General features: G+C 51.6%; 1 protein-coding gene across 2 annotated transcripts in view; it reads left to right on the forward strand.

Annotated features, from left to right (window-relative positions):
* The window catches only part of LOC111854483 (insulin receptor substrate 1-B-like), a 36,883-nt gene that overhangs the window by 7,476 nt on the left and 4,164 nt on the right, over positions 1-25,243 (forward strand). The window contains exons 2-3 of one of the 2 annotated variants that reach the window (XR_002840696.2): positions 1,286-4,477; positions 12,490-12,668. Coding sequence is in view for 1 of the 2 variants with exons in the window: in XM_023832468.2 (XP_023688236.1) it covers positions 1,286-4,477; positions 12,490-12,497 (3,200 nt within the window). In the remaining variant the exon portion in view is untranslated. Of the gene's footprint in view, positions 1-1,285; positions 4,478-12,489; positions 17,710-25,243 lie in introns of those variants that run through there. The other variant, XM_023832468.2, reaches the window with a different exon arrangement.

Genomic DNA, 25,243 nt, shown 5'->3' on the forward strand with positions numbered 1-25,243 from the left:
GCGCAAAGTGCCGCTTTCGCAGTCCATAAGCGCAGTTTTCACTGCCAGATCTGGGAGGGGATTTCAGAGAACGATGTCAGGACAGAGCTGTGAGCTCCGGGCTGCTTGGCTGGTCCTCTTGTGGAATTCGGCATGCCCCTGTTTGGGGGAGAGGGCCGGGGGCCAGGGAGGGAGTGCATGGCGGCTAGGCTTGGGCAGGACCTCATTTTTCATACCGTCATACCTTCCAGACATTTCACAACGGTATACAGCACGGTATTTAAAAAAAAAAAAAAACATATATATTGTAGGCTGCCGTAAACTCCAGAATCAGAGGTAAACGGGCTCAGCAGTTTGAGAGCTGTGTGCTAGGGAAAGAGGAGACGGCTCCATTTTAGAGTTAAAAAGATCATCCTTTGGTTATTGACACTGTCGCTGCCCGATCTGCGGTCACATGTGTGCTTGGGTTCACGTATCCCACTTGTTCTTGTAGCGTTAGCCCATGCATGTGTTATTCTTTGACTTTTTTTCTTTTTTTTTTTGCTTAACAAACCCTCCAATCACTGCTAACATTGTGATGTACAGTGTAACGCCTCAATACAGCATCTCCCTATCAGATTCATAGGATGAGGAGCGTCTGTATTTTTGTTTTTCTAAATACCGGTGTGTACTGTAGTTCCATCATAACGCCCAAGCATAGCGGCGGCTAGCTGCCCTGTGCGGCGCACGTTTTCACACTGTGTCCGTTTGTGTACTCACTGAGCTTCCCCCACCAGGGCAGCCTTGGTGCGAGAGTTGGGTTGCACAAGAGTCTGCTTGGGCCCCGGACTTTGTTCTGGCACCACCTCACGGTCTCCAAAGTATCCAGGCTGAGCCCTCGTCTTATTTCCTGGGCGTTTCTGGGCCTCACTTCGGCCTGAATGTTGCGTTTTATGTAACGGGGGCACCATGGGCTGTGGCGGCAGGTGCACAGGGACATTCTCACGGCAGCGCTGGCCGGTGACTCGACGCTCTGACCTTTTCCCTGCTGGTTTCAGGTCGTCACTCTTCATCCTGTCCAGCCCCCACCTTTTCTTTCGCGCAGGTGCGCGGTGATAGCGATTGGGTCACCAGGTTCAAACATGCAGGTGTCAGCGTGGGGATGGGGGTGGGGCGGGGAGGGGGGGGGTCAACCTGGTTCGCTTCACGCTGATGACCCGCAGTCTCGACTTTCACGCTTACTCATCGTTTCCATGTTTTGCCGTGTCGGATGTGGCGTTACGATTTGGCGACAAGGCTAATCTCGGCATCTTTTTTCTCCCACCAGGCAAGGCCCCTGGAGACAGTGGCAGCGGGGGGGACTATGGGGTCCCATCACCAGGCCCTGCCTTCAAGGAGGTGTGGCAGGTGAAGGTTTGGCCCAAAGGCCTGGGTCAGGCGAAAAACCTGGTGGGCGTCTATCGGCTGTGCCTAACGGAGAAGACGGTGAGCTTCGTGAAGCTGAACTCTGATGCCGCCGCCGTGGTGCTGCAGCTGATGAACGTGCGGCGCTGTGGACACTCGGAGAACTTCTTCTTCGTGGAGGTGGGCCGCTCGGCCATGACGGGCCCCGGCGAGTTCTGGATGCAGGTGGATGACTCGGTGGTGGCGCAGAACATGCACGAGACGCTGCTGGAGGCCATGAAGGCCCTGAGCGAGGAGTTCCGGCAGCGCAGCAAGTCGCAGTCGGCCGCCGCATCTGGAGGGGGTGGCGGCACCGCATCCAACCCCATCAGCGTCCCATCTCGCCGGCACCACCCAAACCCGCCTCCCAGCCAGGTGGGCTTCACCCGCCGGCCGCGGACTGAGCCTCCGGGCCCGGCAGGGGGGGGCGGTGGTGCCAATGCCTCCCCCACGGCCCGGCATGGCTTCATCCGACTGCGTACAGCCAGCGACGGAGGCGGGAAGGCGGAGGAGGGCGCCCTGGCCCTGGGGCCCGGGTCCAGCCCCAATGGGTCCTGCTCGGGGACTCCCATCCTCAGGTCCAAATCGGCTCGCTCCGCCACCCCCAGCAAGAACCCGGCAGGCCTGATGCGGTCCATCTCAACACCCACGCCTTCGGCAGGACCCAGCCTCTCCTCCAGCACGGGTCACGGGTCTGAATTTGGGCTGGCGGTCGGAGCCGGGGGGGTGCAGGCGGCTGGCTTTGCGCGCGCCCCCAACTCCGCATCTGTCTCCGGCTCCCCCAGCGACTACGGCTCGTCAGACGAGTACGGCTCGAGCCCCGGCGAGCACGCGGAGCTGGCCGGAGGCTCCGTGGGGAGCCTGGGTGACGAAGCCTCCAACTACATCCTGATGGGCCAGCGGGGGGCCCCATGGGGCCAGGGACGCCGCGTGTTGCGGCGCTCCTCCAGCCGCGAGAGTGAGACAGAGCGGCGGGCGCTCAGCAAGCGGGCCTCACTGCCCCCCATGGCGCTGGAGCGCGGCGGCTCACGGCGGGGGGCGGCCAGCGAGGCCGAGGCCGACGAGGACTATGCCATGATGTCCCGCAGTGCCAGCCGCGAGTCCTTCAGCTCACGCCGGGACTCGGCCAGCGGGGGGGCGGGCGGCAGCGGCTACCTGGATGTCGCCGGGGAGCAGAAAGAGAAGGAGGACGCGAGGGGGGGCGTGGGCGTGGACAATGGCTACATGTCCATGCTGCCCGGTGTGACTGCGGCTTCACCCGCCTCCCTGTCCAGCTCGCTGTCGGCAGCTGCCTCGGACCCGGACTCCAAACCCGCCGACGACTACATGGCCATGACACCCAGCGGCAGCGTATCCCCCCCGCAGCGCATCCGGCCCCCCCTCGCTGGCTCCGATGGCTACATGGTGATGTCGCCGCACAGCAGCTGCTCGCCGGACGGCCGCGGCGGGATGGGAGGGGCCTGGATGGGCGGCGGCAGCGCTGACAGCCGGCCAGGCAGCGACTACATGAACATGTCGCCTATCAGCACCCCCCCGCCAGCCCAGGAGCACCAGCAGCAGCCCCCTCCCAAGATGGTGTACTCGTATTACTCTCTGCCGCGCTCTTACAAGCACACGCCGGCGGCAAAGTCGGAGGAGGACGCCGGGCGTGGCAGGAAGCCGTGTGCTGGCAGGGGGGGCGGCTGCCCCGGGCCGCAGGAGCACGGGGCTGCGGGGGGGCCCCCTGCCACTGCCCGCCACCTTTCCCTCTCCTCCTCCTCATACTCATCCAGCTCGGCCAGCAGTGAGAGCCTGGGAGAGCCGGAGGACAGGGGGGGCTCCCAGCCTGGCACCCGCTCCAAAGAGGGGGCCCTCCAGCAGAGACGGGCATCCGGGGGTCAGAAGCAGGGCCTGCAGCACCGGGGTCGGCCCGTCAGCCTTTTCGTGGACGTGTCCAAAGCCAGTACCTTGCCGCGGGTGCGAGAGAGTCCCTGTTCCGTGGAGCCCCGCAGCCCGGGGGAGTATGTCAGCATTGAATTCAGGGCAGAGCGGGTCGGGGGAGGGAGGTTGGGCGTTGGGCCACCACTCCCATGTGGGGCCCCCCGGGGCTCACAGCGACCCATCTCCTGCCTGGCGGGCTTCCAGGCCACCCCCCAGAGCCCTGCCACCGCCCCCCCGGCCGCCTCCGAGTATGTCAACATGGAGCTTGGTCCCTCCCCCTCCCCCTCCCCCTCCCCTGTGTCTCTTACCCCACATGGCTTCCTCCCCTACCCGACCCCTCCTGCTCCCCCAGTTGTAGCCCCAAAGGTGATGGATGAATGCCGGCCCCCTGCCCCAGAGGAGGACAGCGAGGGGGGGCCCAGTGGGCCGCATAGGACGCCGCAGACAGAGGGCGCCACTGGCCCTGAGCCGCCCAGCGCCTTCACAGATTACACGGAGATGTTCTTCGGATCGAGCGCACCTGCCGACACCGAACCGGGTTCCGGTACCACAGCCCGCGCCCCTTCCCCTGCCATCCCTGAACCCGCCGAGCGCAGTTTGGGCCTGGGGCTCGACTTCTCTTTGCCCAAAGTGGGCAGCAACCCGGATCAGGGGGCCAAGGTGATCCGTGCCGACCCGCAAGGCCGAAGGCGCCACTGCTCCGAGACCTTCCTGCCACCCCCCCCACCCCCCTCCTCCTCTTCTTCCTCTTCCTCCTCATCTTCTCTCTTCCACGAGCATGCTCATCCAGCGACACGGCGGTTCGGCCTGGAGGCCGCGCTGCGGGGTGCCGAGGGCCCCGCTCAGTGTAGTGTTGTCAGCATCGCCACGCCCCCTGGGGGCAGTCAAGCGTCATCTGGGGAGCAAGGCTTGAACTACATAGACCTGGACTTGGCCAATAAGGAGAACTCGCACCCTGCTCTGGATGGGTCTGGCTCCGGCCAGCCCCTGCCCCCCCGCCTCTACTCATCCGGCCTGAGCGTGGCAGCGGGGGGAGCAGTGGGAGGGGGCGGAGGCAGCAGCAACGGGCCGGCAAACCTCAACACCTACGCCAGCATCGACTTCTACCGATCCGAGGAACTGAGGAGCCATCAAGGCGGTGGCCGTGATGGCACAGGTAACCCCCCCCCCGGCAGCCCTGACGAGCCTGACAGATGTAGCAAACCCGCTGCTTATGTATTCGGTGTCCTTCGGTCCCACGTCGCCCCCTGGTGTCTCTGCCTCCTCCTATTTCTTTCATCATGCCGCCCGAAATGGAGAAGACAGCTGTTCAATGAGGCAGTGAGCCGTGAGGATCCCGATCCGGCGTCGCGCCCTGCAGTCATCCTTAAATTCAGATCCAGCTGCTGCTAAATGGCAGCTTTTTAACTGTTAAAGGTTAGCGGGGCGGCCTACCTGAACCGGCCTGGTCCGGTCTGGTAATGTGCCACAATCGTTCACGAATAACATAACATTGCAGGTCCCACAAAGGAGGATGCTTTTCAGACAGGCACCCGCCAAGACAGCCTTCTCGGGGGGCCTCACATGGGCCAGCATCTGCTCACATTGGACTCCACGAGGCCCTGGTGACGGCAGCCTTGGCGGATGCCTGTCCTGTGCAGCACGGAGGGAGGGGGTGGGGGAGATTCCCTGGCACATGGAAAGACTGACACAGATTGATATGCGAGCTACAGCTCGTTCGGAAGCAATTAAGTGCCTCGTTCATGTCTCTATTTGTTTTTTTTTTCCACAAAGTACTGATGATCTGTGGGAATTGTAGGGATTTTCCCTGGCTGGGCTCCAGTCTCACGCACCCTCACCCTCCAGCGGGCACCGGCATCAGGCTCGACTGCAGAGCTGGCAGAAGGTTATAGCGTGTGCGCGTGCATGTGTGTGTATCTGGCAGAGTGTCCATTAGGCCGATCTTCAGGTTAAAGGATGCTATGATCTGCTAGATATTGGCCCAGGATCTTGGCGAGAGCCGCGTCCCGCAGAAGGACGGCTCTCCTGATGAGCAGGTCCTACTCGCCGAGGTAAACCGCACTGGCTCTGCGTCTGACTCATGTGAGCATTGATCAGCTGACCTCTGGCTGAACCCGGGCCATGTCTAGACAGGCGTGTGCAGCTGGACGCAGCCCTGTGGCGCTCATGCTTCGAGATGGAGACCTGCGAGATGGAGGGAGGGACAGGTTTAGGGGCTGTATTAGCATCTATTGCTTTTCCCCAGTCAAACAGTCTGATTAGTTCTGACCTTTAAATACATTGAGGTTTGTTTATACTCTGACTCTTGTGAGGTCGCTGACCTCTCCCTCTCTCTCTCTCACCTGACTGGCGATCGATTGATGCGGTCGCTGTGCTGGATGTTAATCTGAACTCTGTAGGTGAGTGTAGTCACTGATTATTTTTTAAAACAATGACACCTTCACGCAACTCCAAGCTAATGGCCGTATGTGGCAGCACATAGACATTTTAATTGTTTATCAAATGCTTTTATCCAAAGCAACATACAGTTTTGAGTAGGCAGGCTCGGACAGTCTCTTGTGCAGTTGGGCATTAGTTTCTGTGTTTATGAATAATTCATAATCTGCATACCCAGTTCATTTGTCTGCCTGGAAAAATTTCCAAACATACAATGTTAAATTGAGATGAAGTAAACTGAGACTCTGTGTCCAAATAGACATGTGTTAGCCAATGAGCTGCCTGGGCCCATGCACAGCCAATGAGCTGCCTGGGCCCATGCACAGCCAATGAGACGCCCACACCACTTGACAGGACATGTGTTAGCCAGTTAGACGTTTTTCCTAGGCACTGTTGTAGCATTAAAACATCTAGAGGCTCCACCCTTTCTGTAGCTCTCGACTTGCCTGCCGGGCACCTAGTGGGTGGGGTGTGATGCACATTGCGGCCCCATTACCCACAATGCTCAGCAAATGGGACTGGTGGATTATCGCGCAGTATCGCCACTAAAGGGCTGTGCAGTAGATTTAGTGGGAAGGTTCTCTCTGGGGCCATACGCGGTTTTGCCGGGGTGGGGCCGCAGCCACTTGGTGACATGCCTCCGCGCGGCGTCTGGTCACCGCGTCAGACGGGCATTAGGTTGCGGCTCACTGGCTTGATCTGCCGGCGACGGAAAATGTGAGGATTTCACCCTCGAGGCGGCTGGATGGGACCCAATATGCGATCTAGCATGCGGGGCTGTTCCTCTCCGTCACACACGTGTGCAACTGGAGCGTGGGCCTTAACGCGGCCACACACAGACCGGGGCGAGGGTGCGGGGCAGCTGGCAGAGGGACAGCCCCTCCCCCCAACCATGTAAACAAACTACAGGCGGAAGTTTCCCTCCTCTCTCAGGCTCATTACTTATATCTTCTCTCCCTCCCTCTGTTCTCTCTCTCCTCCATCTTTCTGCGCCACCTCACCTGCCGCCCCCCTGCCTCCGTTTAAAACCACACTCTTTCCGCCCCCATCAGATGCAGCACTTATCTCCGCCTGCATCTCTTATCGGGCCCCTGCCGCGTATCTGATTCTGCTGCCTTTCTTTCTTCCGCCCTCTCCCTCGCTTTTCACCTCTCTCTCTCTCTCTGACACACACACACACACACACACACACCTGGAAGGAAGATTTAAAGTGTGTGCTATGTGTATTTTTCAGTGATTTATTGTGCTATGGAAGTCATTGGGGGTGCGTGTGTGCGTGGGGGGGTCAGCTACCTGCATAAGACCTGAAAATCCTCATTCTTGCTAGTTTCAGGGTGGTGGGGGTTTGGGGGGGGGGGCAGGGGTGTGGTGTTTACTGGCCCAGCTCTCCTGCTGCTCTGATGGAGTTCTACACACTGCGGTGACTCCTGAGAGTGCTGAGCATGCCAGGGGATTAGTGGGGACGTCACCTTTTTGGGGGGGGCATCACACTGCTTGAGCTGAATGGCGCGTTTGCCCCTGTCAGTGCACCTGGACGGCAAAGCTGATTAAAGTCCGGGACCACAACATTTTCCACGGTGCCAGAGAGTCACGGACGCAACGGGGCTTAATTTGGGGTGAAGGAGTGTTAATGGGGTGGGGGGAGGGTGGCAGATTGGTCTGGGGATTTGGAGCCAGGGTGTGGGCAGCCTGGGTCACACTGCGGTCAAGGTCGATATAGACCGTAAGGGCCAATAGGGAACGTTCACACTGCGGTCAAGGTCGATATAGACCGTAAGGACTAATAGGGAACGGTCACACTGCGGTCAAGGTCGATATAGACCATAAGGGCCAATAGAGAATGGTCACACTGCGGTCATGGTCGATATAGACCGGCCATACTGTTACCAGGGCTCAGGTCGGGGTCGAAATGGTCATTCTGGAAGGAGCAAGAGTGCTGCCCACTTAATGGGCCCCTGTGCATGTCCTCTCCGGTCACGGCGCGGTGGGCTCGCGGCCAGAGCCGAACCTCGGAGCACCTGCCGGTTCGCGCGACCCTGAGAAACGTGCGCCCGCGGTCTGCAAGCAATTTACGGTAATCTGCTTGAAGTCGATTTCCCGGGAACAGAAAAAGCCGGCAGGAAGCGTACCGTGAGAGCGGGGCGGCGGTTCACCGCGGGCACTGTTTGTTACGCCCGGGTCCGTAATTAATGCCAGTCACACAATGTTCTTTTCACCAGTGGTAGGTGGACAGAGAAGCTGATCTTTGATGCATTAGGGGTTATAAAAGCATCGACTCACTCTTTTTGGGGGGGGGGGGGTAGAGTCGTGTGCCACATCGACTCGTAAACACTTCCTGGAGCTGAAGCAGCACAGAGGTCGGGAGGGGGCTGTTTGGCCGCTTTTGTGTGGGGGGGGGGGGGACAGTTCAGGAGGCCTCGTTAAGGACGTTGATGCGGTTACAGGGTCGGAACGATGGCGGGGGGGGGGGGGCGTGCTCGTATTCCCAGAGCCCCCGTCTCCCTTTCAGGCTCCTTTGATCTTTTCTTTTCCGCCCGGCCACCCTTCGTCTCACAAATTAATCACAGCCTGCGTTGCTAGGTTACGCCGCCCCGGTGCCATACGTCGCGGCGTAAATGCGGCTGGGGCTGCTGTTTGCGGACTGCGGCCCGGCATCTGCCGCCGTACCGGGCTGAGCCTTCCCCGTATCCACAAGCACGTGTGTGACTGCGGTTTGCAGAGATCACATTTGAGGACCAAAGTGCGCTAAAACCTGAAACTTCCTTAGTTTTGGGGACATTTCTCAGGTCCCCATTTGGACAAACTCAATTTTATACAAATCTGTGAATGCAATCAAAAAAGTAAAAATGTGTTTTGTTTGGTTGCTTATGGTTAAGGTTACGGTTATCATAGGTAGGGTTAGGGTTATGCCTGTAGAAATGAACAGAGTCCCCACAAAGATAAGAATATATGAAGTGTGTGTGTGTGTGTGTGTTTAAAAAGCTACACTGGCTTTGCGTGGAGAGATCTGGGGAGCAATTTCCTCTGCCAGGTTAAAAACAGTGTCCGTTCCCCGACATAACCGCACCACACACACACACACACACACACACACACACACACACACTGCGTGCAGAAGGTTCTTTTTCCTGCGCAGCCGTCCTGGCCGAGCTGCAGTGAGTGCCGTTACCTCTGCCCCACAAACACTGCATGGGGGGGGGGGTGAGTTACACACCTCGGAGGGACGGTGAACAAGGACAAGAGGCAGGGAAGAGGATCCTCTTTCTCATCAGGAAGAAGAAAAGCCTTGTTCCGGCTGCCTTCTCTGGCACATAAATAAATATTTGCGGTGCCCGGGCCGCCCCCCCTGAACCGCGCTCCTGTTGGGGGGGCCAAGGTTACTTGCTGGAGGTGTCTGAGGGGGAGGGGTCAGGCTCAGAGCCCGCCCGCACTGGCTGGGTCTCCCAGAAGCTTCCAGCGTGATGGGCAGGATCTTCCCGAACCCCGTGCTTGGAACCCTGCTGCTTTCTAAATGCTCTTTGGAAGTTCCTTTGGCCACAAGTCCGGCCAGGAGGGACGCCGGCCCGACGTTAGCAAGCATAAACCCCTGGGTCCGGTTTCACCAGAGTGAAACTGGAGTTTCGGGGAGTGCTGTCAGAAGGTGGGGGTGGGGGGGGTGTATTTTTGTTTCTGTTTCCTCTGGATGTTTCTGCACACGTTTTGGCAGAGAGCGGCAGAACTGGTGGAGCGACACAAAGCGGGAGAGCTGAGTCAGCACCTGGGAGGGGGGGATTTTCCCCTTCGCTCTGTTTGCCTCAATGCTCGTCCTGGGATTGCTCTTCTCGAACCTGGGGCCGGCCCAGAAAGCCGTGCGCCCTGAGCCGAGGTATCTTGTGATGGTTCCCCTGCTCCTGGCACAGAAGCACGCCGGCTCCCTGGAACACAGTTAAAGCCCTTTGCTCGATAGCCCAGCGGTGACAGCCCTCTGCCGACCCTGGGATCTGATCCCATGATTAACGGATCACACCACCCCTTTTCAGAATAGTGGGTGATTCCCAAAACGGTGACCGCAGATGGAGATGTACCGGTGGGGGGGGGGGGGATTTGTCACACGTGCAGGTTACACACATCTGTATCTGTGTATGTGCCCCCCTGGCTCCTGTTTGCATGTGATCAGCGCTCCCTGCTTCCCCCTCATGTTTCCCAGCCCTTCCTTGGCAGGGTCTTAGCCTTTAGCGCTGAATACGGCTCATTACTGCACTGCAACAGAGCTCCAGGCAGAATACAGGTCCCTGTTTGTTAATAAGGTGTTTTACCTGTGGGGGGGGGGGGGGTGTATCGGAGGTGGGCCTCCTCGTGCAGTGAGGTTAGGGAAACGCCCTCCCTCTCAAACACACCGATCCTCCGTCTACCAGGCGACGCCCCCCCCTTAAAACCACCCAGCACACTTTCTCCCACATTCCTATATACTTTGTTCCCATCCCCCTCTCTCTCTTTTACTGTCTTCCTTTCTTTCCCTCTTTCCCAATCCCCCAGACCCTTAGCAGGGGTTCTGCCCATTGTGAAAGCCGCTGCCCCCTGCTGAGCGAGTGTGTGTGTGTGAGAGAGAGAGAGAGAGAGAGAGAGATCTGGACAGCTACACTGAGGCTGGTCCATGTCAAGGTCGCCCATGACCCATTCTGGCGTGAGGCTGCGTTGCCTGCGTAACCGGCGGCTTAGGGTCCAAAAGCACTCATGCACACGCATGTGCAGGCGGTGACGATTACATAACCCGCACAGCGCCCCCTAGTGACAGCCGGTGCTCACTGACAGGCTCACCCTAGAACTCACGGCAATGGTGCCTTGAACTCTGAAATCGGCACGCAGCCCCCCCCCCCGCCGGACGGCACCACACCACATCTGTGAGGACGTGACCGCGGCTGGATTGGGCACACCCAGCTTGCGTCGGAGTATGGAAAATAGACAGTAACTTGTTTCCTGAGTGGGTGGGGGGAGGATGGAGCTAAATTAATCTGCTTAAAGGTACCGTGATGGGAGGGGGGATTCTAACACAGCTATGATTGTTAAGAGGAGCCCCCCCCTCCCCTTCCCGATGGGTCGGCACAAGAACCACGATGTTGCAGCAGTGCACAAAATTCCCCCTGAATCAGACTGTCAGTGACCTGGAAGTGATTTGTGTGTATATGGGTGGGTGGGGGTCAACACGAATAGGTATGAACACATCTATGTGCTTGGCGCCCCCAGGAGGCTCTTAGGCTGCCATGCATCCACCCTGAACATGTGTCTGTCTGTTGGTCTGTGTGTTTTTGTAATTACACTTTGTGTACGTAATTTCCCCACAATCTGATAAAAATCTGTTACTTTTTAGACTTTTTTTCGGTCCCCCAAGGATAACCTCAGTTTTATCAAAAATCTGTGAATGCAATCAAAAAACTAAAAATGCCAGAAGCCTTGTATTCTGTTTGGTTACTTATGGTTGATGTTAGGGCTGGGGAGGGGTTAAGGTGATCATGTTAGGGTTTTCCCCATAGAAATGAATGGAGAGTCCCCACAATGATATGAATATAAATGTCTGTGTGTGTTTGTGCAGCTCACGCTGGATGGCTTGCCTGGTACACGCTGTGCCAGGGGGCCTAAATATAGCGTTGCGCAAGGAAGAGGTTGTGGGGGCGGGGCAGGGGTAAACAGAGCCGCACTTCCAGGCGATTAGGGGAGGCTGGGGGAGGCCGAGGAGGAGAAGTGGAGCGTTGAGCCTCCGCCCGTCTGCCGTTATGTCATTCTCGCCTTTTTTACAGCAGGTGATATTCTTCCTTGGCTCGGTATGTGGAGTAAAATGCAGCTGTCAGACACCCCCGAACCCCCCCCCCCCTCCCTTATGATTGCATTTTTCTTCACCACCCTTCTTATTTTATAAAGACCTTTGCTTGTTTTTTCACGGAGTGGCTGATACAAAGAGAGACGTGATCTGTCCCCTCCGGCGTCCCGTGCAGGAGGGATCGGCCCGTGAGCTGCAAATGTTCTCAGATCCTCTCTGTAGCCTAAACAAACGTGGGGCCAGTCCTGCGGTTTAATCGTCCATCCGGGGAACCATAACAATGGTGTGTTTGTGTGAGAGACGCGACGTATTATTACCAAAACAAGCTGCTGCTCCTGTGAATCTGCGGCGATTGAGGGAGAGACGCTGCAACGTGGTCGTAGCTCCAGAGAGGGGCGCTTGTCTTTGGGCTGTAGTTAGGGCAGAGGGGCGCTTGTCTTTGGGCTGTAGTTAGGGCAGGAGGGGGGGTGTCTTTGGCCTGTAGTTAGGGCAGGAGGGGGGGTGTCTTTGGCCTGTAGTTAGGGTGGGGGGGGGGGTGTCTTTAGCCTGTAGTTAGGGCAGAGGGGCGCTTGTCTTTGGGCTGTAGTTAGGGCAGGGGTCATTTGTCTTGCGGCCTCTAGTTGGGGGAGAGAGGAGGCATTTTTCTTTTGACCTGTAGCTTTGGGAGGGGAGGTTTGTTCTGCATAAGAGCTTGATTTTGGTTTCCTCTCGAAAAGTTTACACCTCGTGCTCAGTCACCTTGAAGATCCTCTGATCTGAAAAGCAGTCTAAAGTCATTTTCCACAGGGAGGGGCTACCTATCTCCACTTTCTGTTTTTGGCCGACGGTCTCGGCTGTGGAGGACAAAATGCCGTCGGCTTCGTCCCACAATCCTGCACCCAATTCGCCGCTTTCGCAGTTTCATGCTTACTTACAAAATTCCTCTTGTTTTTTCGCAGAATGCTGACGGCCCTCCTCCCGTCCTTGGAATTTTGGGAAACCGGAGTCCCCAGGGGAACCTCGGCCTCCAGGCTGCTATCGTGACGTCCGCCGCAGCGGAGGCATCGGATGCCGGAACGCCGGGACTGGGACGCGCCGGCGAAGCACTTTATGAAACACAGTTCTCAGTCAACTCCTGGTATGTTTCGCCCCTGTGATCAGCGGGACCTCGTGCCAAAAGACCCGTCTGCCATTTCAATCATGTAATGGGAAGCCCTACAGCCATCAGAATCGCATACTGGGACCTACTGCCAACTGGGAGCCCTGACGTATTTCCTTTATCCTTAGCGGGGGCTGAAATTGAGCGGCAACTCGTCGCAATGGACACTGGGAAGGAGATTTAACCTTTTGTAAATGTCGCGTGTGTCCTGCTTGGAAACAAAAAGTGCCTCATTTTTGATTGTAAGCGTCCTGCAAAGTAGCCAGCGTCTTCACTTGAGTACGAGTAAGACGGTACAAAACAACATGAACGGAGACCTTCTGGGGGAGACCTTCTGGGGGACGGCAGGCAGGCCAACAGGAGACCTGGTTTTCTTTGTGAAATCCATTCCCACGTGCGCCCCTCCCCACACACACACGCCACCATGACGACCTCCTGCACGCAGATGCACTCGCGTATCCTCAGAGCAGCCTCACAGCACTACCTGATACATACATACACCCGCACGCGCAGACGCACATGCAGACGTATGCGTAGACGGCCGCCGGTCTGCAAGGCTGGCTCCGCTGCCGGGGTGCCCCGCTCACTCGCGGTCGTCATGGTGACGCGCGGGCAGCTTGCGGCACCGGCAGGCCGCCGCTGCAGAGTCCCAAATCCCATTAAAAGATCATTACGGCCACTGCTCCAGTTGGCCCGTGACGGACAGCAGTCAGGTGGGGAGCTCCGGGATGGTGCTGGGGGTGTATTCCTGCCCAGCCCTCCCTGACCTCTTGCCCCCCCCCCCCCCCGTGCAGGGATAACATGGTGGGGGGCTGGTATCAGCTGTTGTAGGTTTCACTGTCCCTCAGCTCTCTCTTGCCATGCTAGAAAACGTAGCAATTCACCCCCCATGCATGCCCTGGGGGGGGGGGGCTGAGTGCCTGACTTTTCTGCCCTTGTGCAGCCCTACCTGGTACATCCATCCTGCTTGCATTTGTCTCTTTGCCTTGGTCCGTTTTCCGCCTCATTTTCCTGCCTACCACCCCCCCCCCCCCAACCCAAGCCTCATAAGCCCACCTACAACTGCCTCTTCCGCCTCCCCAGCTTTGTTATGGTGAGCCTAATTGGTGAGGGAGGCAAGGCAACATGCGAGCTAGGGGTGGAATGGAAGGTGGTGGGCGGAGCTAAGGCCACGCGCTTAGACCAATCAGAACACGAGCCAAACAGCAGTCGCCGTGTGATTTGACAGTATCGCGGCAGGCTGTCATGCTGCTTCAGAGACCCATTTGTGTCTCACACTTTCACACTGGGGTTACTACCTTAAACCTCATATTTTAAAGATCAAATCGATTGTTAAAGTGACCGTCCCACCCCACAACATCCCTGGGGTCCCAGTGACGCCTCAGTGTTACAGTGCTGGTTAATATTTCATCAGTATTGCCAGATTTTTTTTTTCTATTTTTTCATTTCTCTCTTTTTTTTTTCTAGATGTAATTGATAAATGATAGGTACAGTATTGGGGAAAAGTACAAATTAGTAAATATGTGTCTGTTCTTTTTGTGTACTTTTGACTGGTGTGTGTATATGTATGTATATAAAATGCCTTAGAGACGATTGTGTGTTTTCTCACCACAAAGCTGCTGGAATCTGAGTTTGAGAGTCTCGTGTGAATATTAGCAGAGAGCACACATTGTCACACTGATGGCAGCGTGCGAATCGCCCCCCCTGCCACCACTCGCCGCTCACCTTTCTCCTGTTGTCACAGCGATGTGCTTTTTAATTTTTTTTCCCACCAACGGTACAGTCAGTAATTTGCAAACGGTTCCCGAAAAGCTGTGGTGTGCTGGGGACAGGGCACCCCCCCCTGGGACGACCCGATTGACCTGCTGGGTCCACTGCCTTGGGTGGAGCTATCTTTAATTTCACTGGAATCGTTACATCATACAAGATGAGAGTCAAATACTGACAATACAAATTGGGGAGGGGGGGGGACTGTATTTAGGCCATAAGGAGCATTTTATGTCTGAGTTATAGAGTTATTAGGTGGTTTATTTGGGTGAGTAGGTGGGGGAGGGGGGCATGGGGATTATTTTGGATTGTTTAAAATAGAAATGTTCCATGAGATCATGCTTACCTGCTCTGTAGAAATCGCTCTGTCCCTCGGAAAACAAAAATGGACAGAAGACGAGGAAATGGAACTGAAACACACCAGTCTGAGTCCTTAAAGCACAAACGTCCGGTCTGACAAGACTGGAGTGGGTCATTACGGATAGACCCCCCCCCCAACCTTGTCCTGAGAATGCCGAGGAGCAGGCCATAGTAGACCGGAAGGGGCTGGGCCATGCAGACCTGTGTCCCAAGGACGACGCGGATGGACACAGATGTGCGGACTTAAGGAGCCAGAGGGCCTGGGGGTGACGGTTTCCTTGGAGATGCTGTTAAAAATGCCGAATGAGTATGTGCGGAGTGTTTGAGAAACCAAAATGGCATTAAAAAGAGAAAAAAAACACATAATTGTTACCCTCAGTGAATACGTAAATGCTTCTAAATAAAACTCTATTTATTTAAGTTTATGTTAAGCTGCAGAACATGTTGAGGCAGCCGTAGCTGGAGGCCAGAACAAGGCTTTTCATGGGGAAGAAGATCCGTCAGTGTAATAGAGGTAATTGAGATATATCAACTGATCCAGACATCATGTATGGAATTCGTCCAGATATATCATACTTACAAAAATTTACCACTGAAAGTGACTGGGATTAACTAAAACATACACTAGAATACTTGTGTGAGGTCTGTAAAACAGTACAGTAAAATCCCGTTATAGTGGAATATCGTCTATAACGGACGAGGTCTGCTGGTCCCGGCCGTGCGCCTTTAAGAACATGCAGAAAAAGCATCGGATATAGCGGACTTTGGATATAAAGGACTATTTCGCCAGGTCCGTTGAAGTCCGTTATAACTGGATTTTACTGTATTAAATATCTGTTGTGTCTGTTCCATTTCCCAGAAGACTCATGTTCTCAGCTTGTTGTGCAAAACCAGTTTATCTATGGGAGTGAATGTTTCCTGTAACGTATGTGAGGATACCCAGGGGTAGGAGGCCAGGTTCTGCTTCCACACGGCTAGGTGGGCACTATTCCCCTACCATCACAAAGGTCAATTGATCACCAGTCAACAAATCAATCCATTTCCAGTGACTGCTTATCCAGATAAGGTCAGTGATCCAAAGTCTGTCCCAGGAAGCAGGGCGGTTCATAGAAATGTGGGCCTTCCTGGAACAATATCTTAGGCCTCAGTGGGTCTTGCTTGGGCCACTGACATTAGATTGTCTGCCTTCTCAGGCCATGATTTTTGAACAGGAAATGTGCAAGAATTTGGGGACGTTCACATGACATGGATATACCGAGTCATTAACCCCAAAGCCTTTCTGCCACGATCAGATTTTCCAGGTTCAGAGACTGTGGTGTGATTCAGACGCTGGAGGTAGGGCTATCATGGGGGGGGGGGTTGTCTCTCTTCCACTGGGATTATGGGGTCTCTGAGTGCACCTCGATCTCACCCACCGCGATGGCGTGGCCTGACACCGGCTCTGCTCTTCAGGCGGTCGCCATGGAGACACAGAGACAAACTCCCCATTGAGCGGTGGGAGGCCAGAGGGGCCGATGAAGCGTCGGCGTGGCGACCACACTCTGAGATAGAGCCAGAGCAGGGTGGAGGTTGCGGGGGGGGGGGAGGACACAGAGTGCAGATGGACTGGAAGCTATACGAGAGAGTGATGCCACACATCGGATTAGCGAAACACCTGCTTAACGAAAGAGTGATGACAGGCACAGCTGTCCGGCAAAAGGGTGACGTCCCTGAGCAGATGGCCAACCAGTAGGGGGCGCAAGATGGGGGCAGAATATGAAAGAGGTGCCCCAGGTACAGGGGCAGGATGGGGTTCCTGAGGTTCCAACACACACACACACACACACACACACACAAAAATAAAAAACCACAGATAGTCTGGGAATCCAACGCTCCACAAATTCAACAATGGCACAAAGCAGGGAGCCAATCAGACGTCACCGCACGGCCCGGCCAATCAAGATACACGGGATCAAGGCGCATTCATGAATCATGAATGAAAGGCTGCAAGACAGGAACAGGAGGGCGGGGGAAAAAAAAAAGCGAGGTCCTTGAAGATGTGAATTCCAGTCTCCCTCCAATAAAGAAAAGAAAAAAAAACAAAACCTGGAGTCTCAGGTGACAGAGCTATGCTGTTACTCCATTACTCAACTAACCACAAGTGCGGAGCAAGAGAAACACCCAAGTTCACAGCCTTGATGCTCATACAGGAACCGTTCAGTCTGTGAATCGCTTCCCCTTTGGCACGGGTGGTGACAGGAAGCCTGCTTCTCGCGCGTGACGCGGAAAGGCCTCCCCCGCTAATCCAAACACAAAGGCGGCTCGGGGACTGGGCAACTTTGACGGCTCAGTCTGGATGAAAGGGAAGCGGCTTTTCATTGAGGAGCCCTTTATCCGCAGCCTGGCCTTCTCCCGTCTGCAGATAGCGTTAGCTCTTCAGAGGACTGGTAAAGCACTGAAGCAGTCTCCCCCGCGTTCCTGGGACGCCACATGCCTGTCCCTACCACCCGGCCCTTTCCTTGTTAATATTTTCCCCTTCCATTGTTCAGTGTCAGTCGAGTCAGCTGGCCACGGGTGTTTCTTCTGTGTTCAAAGTGATTTTTTTTTTACAGCCTGGCACATTGAGGAGCCGGGGAAACTGACCAAGGGGGAAAAAAATGAAATGGGACTGACGTCAGTTGTGGGAATGTTAACTTTTGCAGGATTTCCATTTTCTTCCTTTTAGCTTAGTTTCAGTTCTCTACTCCCCCCCCCCCCCACCACCACCTCCCATCCTTCCCTCTTTTTCATAGCTAAACAAAAAGGCTTTCTATCCTTTCTCCTTTAACCCCCCCTTCTAGCCCCCCCACTCCCCAAGTGACATGTACGATGTTGTGGTAGAGTATGGATACCATAAATAAAACATGCAGCGTGATTGTGTTCTGTTTCTCTTTTGCTGTAATGTAAGTCTCACATTCAGGTTCCTCAATTCAGTCAAAAAAATTGCGGGGAGGGGGGCAGGAGAGGTAAAGGACTGAGGGGCCTCTGTACTTATTTTCCTTAAAAGCTCCCTCACACTCACAGGCACATGGAGGCACCGTTTCTCCCTTCAGGCTGAGAGGGGGAGGCAGGGAGTGAGGAGATCGCTTAGGAAGAAGAATTACGACGAACGGGGAAATCGGGAGTTATCAGTAACCATGTACACGTGCTGTCCAGCAAATTATACTCATGGCAAATTTTAAACGTCAAATTGCATGTTGAGATTCTACGTTTGTTCTGCATTTAATAAACAAAGGACTGAGTAGCTTTATTTTAAATATCGTTCCTTACCGTTCCCTTTAAGATCGTTTCGCTCCGTCCTGCCGCAGCCCTCCGTCGGAACCAAAAAGTAGCGCGCTGCCGTGACGACGGCGGGGTTTCAGCTCTGGGAATTGGTCAAGGGTCAGTTGCCATGAATGGAGCCGTTTCTGTGGTGTGAGAGGATGCTGAGGCTTTTTTCCGTGCTTGAAGTCATGTGCGAACTGTGTGAACGTTTAAACTGGAGGCAGTTAAAAATCGTCAGCACTGCCAATTATAAACGCAAATATACGTTATATACATTTACAAATTATAATTTGCCAAATAGATGGTAAACTAAATGTAAAGCAGGGTAGCCAAAACATTAAACTGAAATCAGTCCGGTATGATGGAAAAAAACAGACTTAGTATCGAAAATGTACATGTGCATATTTTCTGTTCTTAGCTGGGTCTGTTTTCTACATAACCTGAGATGACCCACAAATAAACCTTATAGCCGTTTGTTGCTTTTCACTGCCGCCTAGTGGCGAAGGGGAAGCGTCTATTTCATTTATTTATCCCCCCCCAAAGAAAAAAAAAATCTCCAATCTTTCGGGAATCTTAGGGAAGGAATGTAAACAATCGGCACGCATTGTGACGAATACAAAGCCGCCGCTGTTAAAGGGAGCGGCGGTGCGGAGGCGCACTGAAAGCAGCGTGGGACGTGAAATCATTCTCCGCGTGGCAAGATGGAGGCGCGCCATAAAATGCGGAAAATCGGGTGACGGCCTGGGGAGTGGCGGGAAAACCACTGCAGGACGAGAAACTTGTGGGACAACTTCAGCCATGAAACTTTAGACCTGGATTTAACCCAGTGAAGGAGGGGTCCGGGGGTGGACGCCCGCCCCCTCCGCAAGAGAAGGGAATTTCACAGCAAGCCTGGAGTGTATATTTCATGTTTTTATAGACCTATATTTATGTAAAATACATTATTTATAGAATAGTCTCTCTGCAGTATTTTTTCTAGCAACAGGCGTAACTCGCAACAGCACAATGAAAATCAGTAGAAAAAATACACTATTTCTCCAAATACGTAAAGGCCCCATGATGTGATTCTAATATTATATATTACAGTACAGGAGCATAAAACCAGCATTTCTCATACCCCTCCTGACTAATATAGCAGCCGAATTCTTTGACATACATGATCAGTTGTTCAGTGGATTTTTAGTAATAATCACCAGAATAATCAGAAGGTCTAATGAAAAAAATAACTTTTTTTCGGGTCGGCGAGTTTTCGGCATAACACGGTAGGTGGAGGGTAGCTCTACAGTTTTCAGAGGAATTTGTTTTATTTTTTCTTATTTTATTTGTTTTAGTTTCTCTAGAATAGCCCTAGCACTGTACAAATGCCTTCGTATAATTATATGTTTAACAGGTCATATCTTTTTACTTAAACCAAGTAAAACTTTGAATATTTTTGCAGCCTATTTACGAGCTCAGTTTTTTTTCTCACTAGGTTTTCCAGTAAAATTTGCAGGGCCAGATTTAACTAAAGCCCACACGGAGAATTGACAAAGTTTTAGAAACGCATATATTTGGAGGGGGAAAGACACCGATTTATATACATGGCGTGCGCATTTTCTCCAGCAGGTGGTGCAATTAACTGAGAAACTACAGTTTAAAATGTGTTGTCGTACCGCAGATGTCCCGGTGTAATACAGTGTATTAGTTCTTTACAACTTGCTCGATTTGCCCATTTCGTCATTCATTTTTTTTACATCGATTTGAAGTTTTTGCAGGCGAAATAATATTAGTGAAACATATTTACTAAAGCAATAACATGCAGTTTAGAATCCCTAAACAGTTTAGTGTTTAGCAATATAATGCGGTAAGAGGCTTTAGAAGCTATTCTTGTTTGTGAGTCTGGTTCGTATTCCACTGTTTGAGGAATAACATGAGGTAACTTCGTCTACACAAATGAGCGCTAAGCAACCCTAGAACTGAATACCAAAATAACAGACCACAAAACAATTCCAGATCTCAACACTAGTAATATGGGAATAGCACATAGTCTAGTGTTAATTAGACGACAATTACTGCGGTTTCTGTGAGAAAAAGCCAGAGGCATAGCGACAGGACAGGCAAGACCGGCAGTTGGATGGGGCACTGAGCTGGGAGGGGGCCCCCGAGGGCGGCCGATTACATAGTAGGCCTATACTGCAATGACAAATATGCTTTATTTACGTATTCTGTTTTTCACAGAAACGAAAATGAAGGACTTATGTTTATTAAATTGTATTTGTTGGTATTAGTAATTTAGACTTCATGGTGATAGTATTAAATTGTACCATGCTGGAAGAGGGTGAGTAGGAGCAGACCATGGAGTTGGTCTGCTTAGGGCCCCCACTGTCCCTAAAATCGCCTCTGGAAAAATCCTTTATCATATGACATGGAATATCTTATTTTCTGTGTCATTTAAACAATCGGTCTTTGTCAGTCACGTGTCTGCACTGTCTGACACGCCCCCATTCGCCATTTTGAAGGTATTCGCGGACGCAAACACTAGGAAGAATGAAGATAGGAAGAAAAAGCAGGACGAGAAAATTCCTTACAGAGAAAAACTTCATCAGTATTTGGCTAAATTGTCAACAATCAGCAATATAGATCCGTATGATCTGACATAAAAAAATGGAATTCCGACGCGACATTGTTGCCTCTAACTTCATCTCTGGATATAACAAACTACCTTGGTTTATGGTATCAGCGCTTACACATATGAACAGTTCAAGAACTATAAATCTCTTGAAGCCCACGGACATTTCATCAATGGCTGGGTGTAGGATCTGTTCACATTTCGAACGCAGGACTGCGACAACACAATCGTCACTGCAAAGGTACGCTAACTTGTAATCAAGTTGCAAACAAATCTGTACAGCCTCGAACAAATTAGACTAAGGGGGGACATGGTCCAGGCATATTAGATTCTAACAGGTCTGGATGCAGCCAAATGGCTACTTCAATAAATTTCTTATGTTCAAGTTAAGTTATTAGTAATTATATGATGAAGTTAACTGTAATCATGTAGACAGCCTTACAAATGCACAATAAATAATAATACATGGAATAATTTAACACCTCCTCTACCTGCCGTCCATATCCTTTTTTCCAAGTGGGAATCCGAAAAAATCTTATGTTGTGGTCCACCTTTCTGCCTTGTGATTTAGTATGACAGCCTTTCACACAGCACGAGTATCCCATCTTTCGAAGGATAAAGGCGGATGCAAACGCTTGCTCTTGAGTTATATACCTGCACAATGGCGATTCGACCCAGAATACACTGCGACTTTAGCGAGTGTGACATCAACTGCCAAAGACCGATAGATGATAAAGTTTTAAATCCATCCGTTCCTGTCCTTTCCTGGAGGCTACAGGCATAGGGCAAGAACAAACCAGGAGGGGGCGCCAACCCATAGCAGGGCCTAGTTACATACACACCTATGGGCAATCTGGGAATTACACTTAACTTCAGAATGTTTCTGGACTGGGGGAGGGGGCAGAATGCCTGATGACTTGGGGAGAACAAGCAAACTCCCCAAACAGAATCCTGGGGCAGACCTGAACCCAGGTCCCAGAGGTGTTAGGCAGCATTACTAACGACCGCAACACCCCGGACGTTTTAGATGCCTTAACAAAAAAGGTCAGAATGCCAAAGAGTGAGAACAATAAGGTCAAGTTATATTCACATTAAAATTTCACCAAGGCGACATCTTCATGTTGTACGTTTTAGTAGTCCATTAGTATGTCAAACCTCATTGTGAAAATAAGGCAGATGGAAAGGTAACTTTGTGGATTAGATCCAGATAACAGGCTGCTGCTTGAACTTTAATTATAGGGAGGGGTCAGTTTGGGGCAAGCAGCATGTAACAAGAGAGCGGCTGCTGTCTAATGATATTCTGGGGGTTGATTTTTGCATTTGTTTGAATGTGTTTTTTCTGATGAATCTTTTCCCTTTTGTGCTGTCGTCTCTCCCTGGCATCTAACTGATCGATTAATCTGCCCATGGTAATTTTTTAATGATCTGTGTTTTGGGAGTAAAAAACGTCCTACGGGAAAGGATGGGTGGAGGAGGGGAGGGGGGTACTGGAGCACTGGAGGGCTGGTTACTCTGGAAAGTGACAGGATGTAACAGTCTCCTGTATGAGGGCTAAACCGTCATCGCTCTGCTGGAAATGAGACTTATTTGCATGGTACTTGCTGTAAGTATAGATGGTGAGTGATGTGCATGGAGGCTGGCGGACGGAGGCAAACATGGCTTAGTGTGGAGCTATAACAGAACTGCTGGGCCAGGCAAGAGGAGGACTGGGGGTCTATTCTATCTCATGGCACAGTCCATGGGTTCTGTTAGGTCCGATCACTCGGAGCTATAGTCCAGCATTTTGACTCTGTTGCCAGTCTCCCTTCAAAAAAATAAAAATAAAAATCAAGCCCCAGGTAATCTTGCCTTAGGCCCTGCTCTTTTCAATAGCTGGAAACGTCCCTGGCAGCCTCATACGTAATTTAACTGGTGTGTATATGTACAGAACATGGTGTTAGATGTACATCTGAGATGCTGCACACAGATTTAGATATATGACGTAGGTACTCCACATTGGGTTGATGTGCCTGAGATACACGATGTCGGTTTAGATATCACTGAAACTCTTAAACTGGCTATAGCTATGACTGAAATATTGCATGTTGAGTTAAATACGACCAAAACTGACTATTTCCTTTCTTTATTTCCATTCTTTCCCCTCCCCAGTGTTTATTGTTTTCCTGTTATTGTTTTTTTTTTTTTTTTTTTAAGCTCATCATTCATTTCTACCCTAAGTGGGTCATTTATAAGGGAAAATATTGAGAGTTAAATTTCTTTACCTGGGGTTTGACTTCTTAATTGTTTTTGAAGGAGGATAATTGGCATCGGGGCTAAAATACTCGGGAATAGGCTTAAAATAATCGGGGCTACAGCCCGACTGATAGAACCTAACGACGACCATGTGTCTAGCTAAAGGAGATCTACATATATAATGCAGAGAATAATTTTCTGTTTATTAACCGAATATACACGACACTCCCTCGATTTAGAACCATCCTCACCGGCGCTTTAATTGCTGTGAAACGGACCGCAGCTCAAAGCTAAATGAATAGAATGGTGAAGCCTCACACTCCGTGGCGCTCACGTCAGCGTCTGAACACTGTGAACATGGGACAGTGAGTGATGATGATCAGTTAGTCTAAACAAAGAATAAAACGAGGACAGGGGCAACTGTTTTCATCAAGGCAGTGTTGTGCTTGGCGCTGACGTCAGGACCGGTCACACTTTTCTTTCGCTTTTGTGAGGTCTGTCTCAGCACGTTTCTCACGGCCCTGTCTTACTCACTCCTCTTACGCCAAAAGTTCGAAAGCTCTCGGGGAATTTGTATTGTATCCTGCGCGATTTCCCGCACGCTGTCGGGAATTGAGCTGTCTGCAGTTGGCCTCTGGGGATTTTAAACGTCTATGCTTAATTAGACTCATTTAGGGTTAATTAATTCAGGATCAGGCTCGCGTATCAACACCGATTTACCTGACGTCTGCAAATCATTCCTTGCTTACTTGTTGAATTATGCTGGCATACTGGCTCAGTATTAAAGTACGTATTTATTCTAACAATTTCAGCTAATATTGGTTAAACACTTAATTGTGACGGCATCTACCAACAAAAGCAGAAGACCCTATGCCCTCTTGTCCTGGTAATATATGAAGCAACTGATGTGCATTATCCAACGCATTAAGATAAAATCAAAACCTGATGGAGGCTGTGGTAATTAGATACTGCCTGTCGCTCTGCAGGAGGGCTGGTCTGTTGGCGGTGATAAGCAGGTTCCTTCTTTATTGTAAGAGCTAACAGTTGCTTAAGGGAATCCAGTGCTGATAAGTTAGTTTCGGTTGTTTGTTTTGGGAAGTTTAGAAATATCGTTTTTTTAAACAGACAGCTCTGGATCATTTCTGAGGATTCTGTCACTTTGTCTCACTTTTTGCCTTATCGAATAATGCATCGTTTTATAATGTGTCGAACCACTAATTGGACCACTAATTGTAAAATGTATTTTATTTTATTACAGAAACGTGAATATTTCTGGATAATACAGGCCTAATAAATAACGATTAAATCAATTATACAAAGAATGCCAAGGATTGAAACAATGTAACAAAGTGGGAATACAAAACATAAAATCACAGTATTTTTACACATATCCTGTTATCATTTCATAGTCTCCAATTCAGAGACGGGTGGGGCCTTTATCAATAAATAGGCATAGTGTGAAATAGTTTCGTCAGATAATTATATAAACAGGTTCACAAGTGGTTTAATACTGTTAAACATTGTTTTTTTCCCCTTGGTCAATACCAAGTAGCAAAAAACGTCATTGGTCTTTATTTGACAGTCAAGGTCCCACAACTTCTTCATTTCAGATCAGAAGCGGGATCTTCGGTTATTATATCATATAACACGACATCAACGCAATGTCCTTCATTTCTTCGTTGGTCATGCACTCTGTGGGAAAAAACAAAAAGACCAGGGCGTTATTATAAATGGGTCACACACCAAAGTGTATATTTTAATGTTTAACTCGACCAGCAAAACCAAGTTAAACATATAAGAGATGGTTCGACTATATCGTAATTCATAAGGGTCTTCTAAAATGTTTGAGTATATTTGGTAGTTAAAACACACACACACACACACGCACACACACACACATATCCCAGTTTTCTATATTTTATGTTTGTAACCATTCAAAAATTGAACATGTTCTGAATATTTAACTGTTTATTGTGATGTAAAAAACAGTTAACACAAGTTTATCCACTTACGGTGTCTATGCTCTGGTGAAGTCTGGCGGGTATCACTGACAAATCTTCCATATATCCGCCTTAGAGAGCGCCAGATCTTGCCTTTTCTGGTCCTGGGAGCCGGATCCGAGGCCGGATTTGGGCTGAACAGGTCGGGCTCGGGTTTTCCATCGCTGTCACTGTCACTTTCGTCTTCCAGAAACCCAGCTGCCAGAGTCTGATCGAGAAGCCCTTCGTCCACCCGGAGCGCCTGTCGCAAATCGCCGCTTGCGGAAATGGGGGTGGAGTGGCGGCATAGCGGGCAGATAATCGTA

The sequence above is a fragment of the Paramormyrops kingsleyae genome, chromosome 10 (genome assembly GCF_048594095.1).
Source record: "Paramormyrops kingsleyae isolate MSU_618 chromosome 10, PKINGS_0.4, whole genome shotgun sequence".
Lineage (NCBI taxonomy): Eukaryota > Metazoa > Chordata > Actinopteri > Osteoglossiformes > Mormyridae > Paramormyrops > Paramormyrops kingsleyae.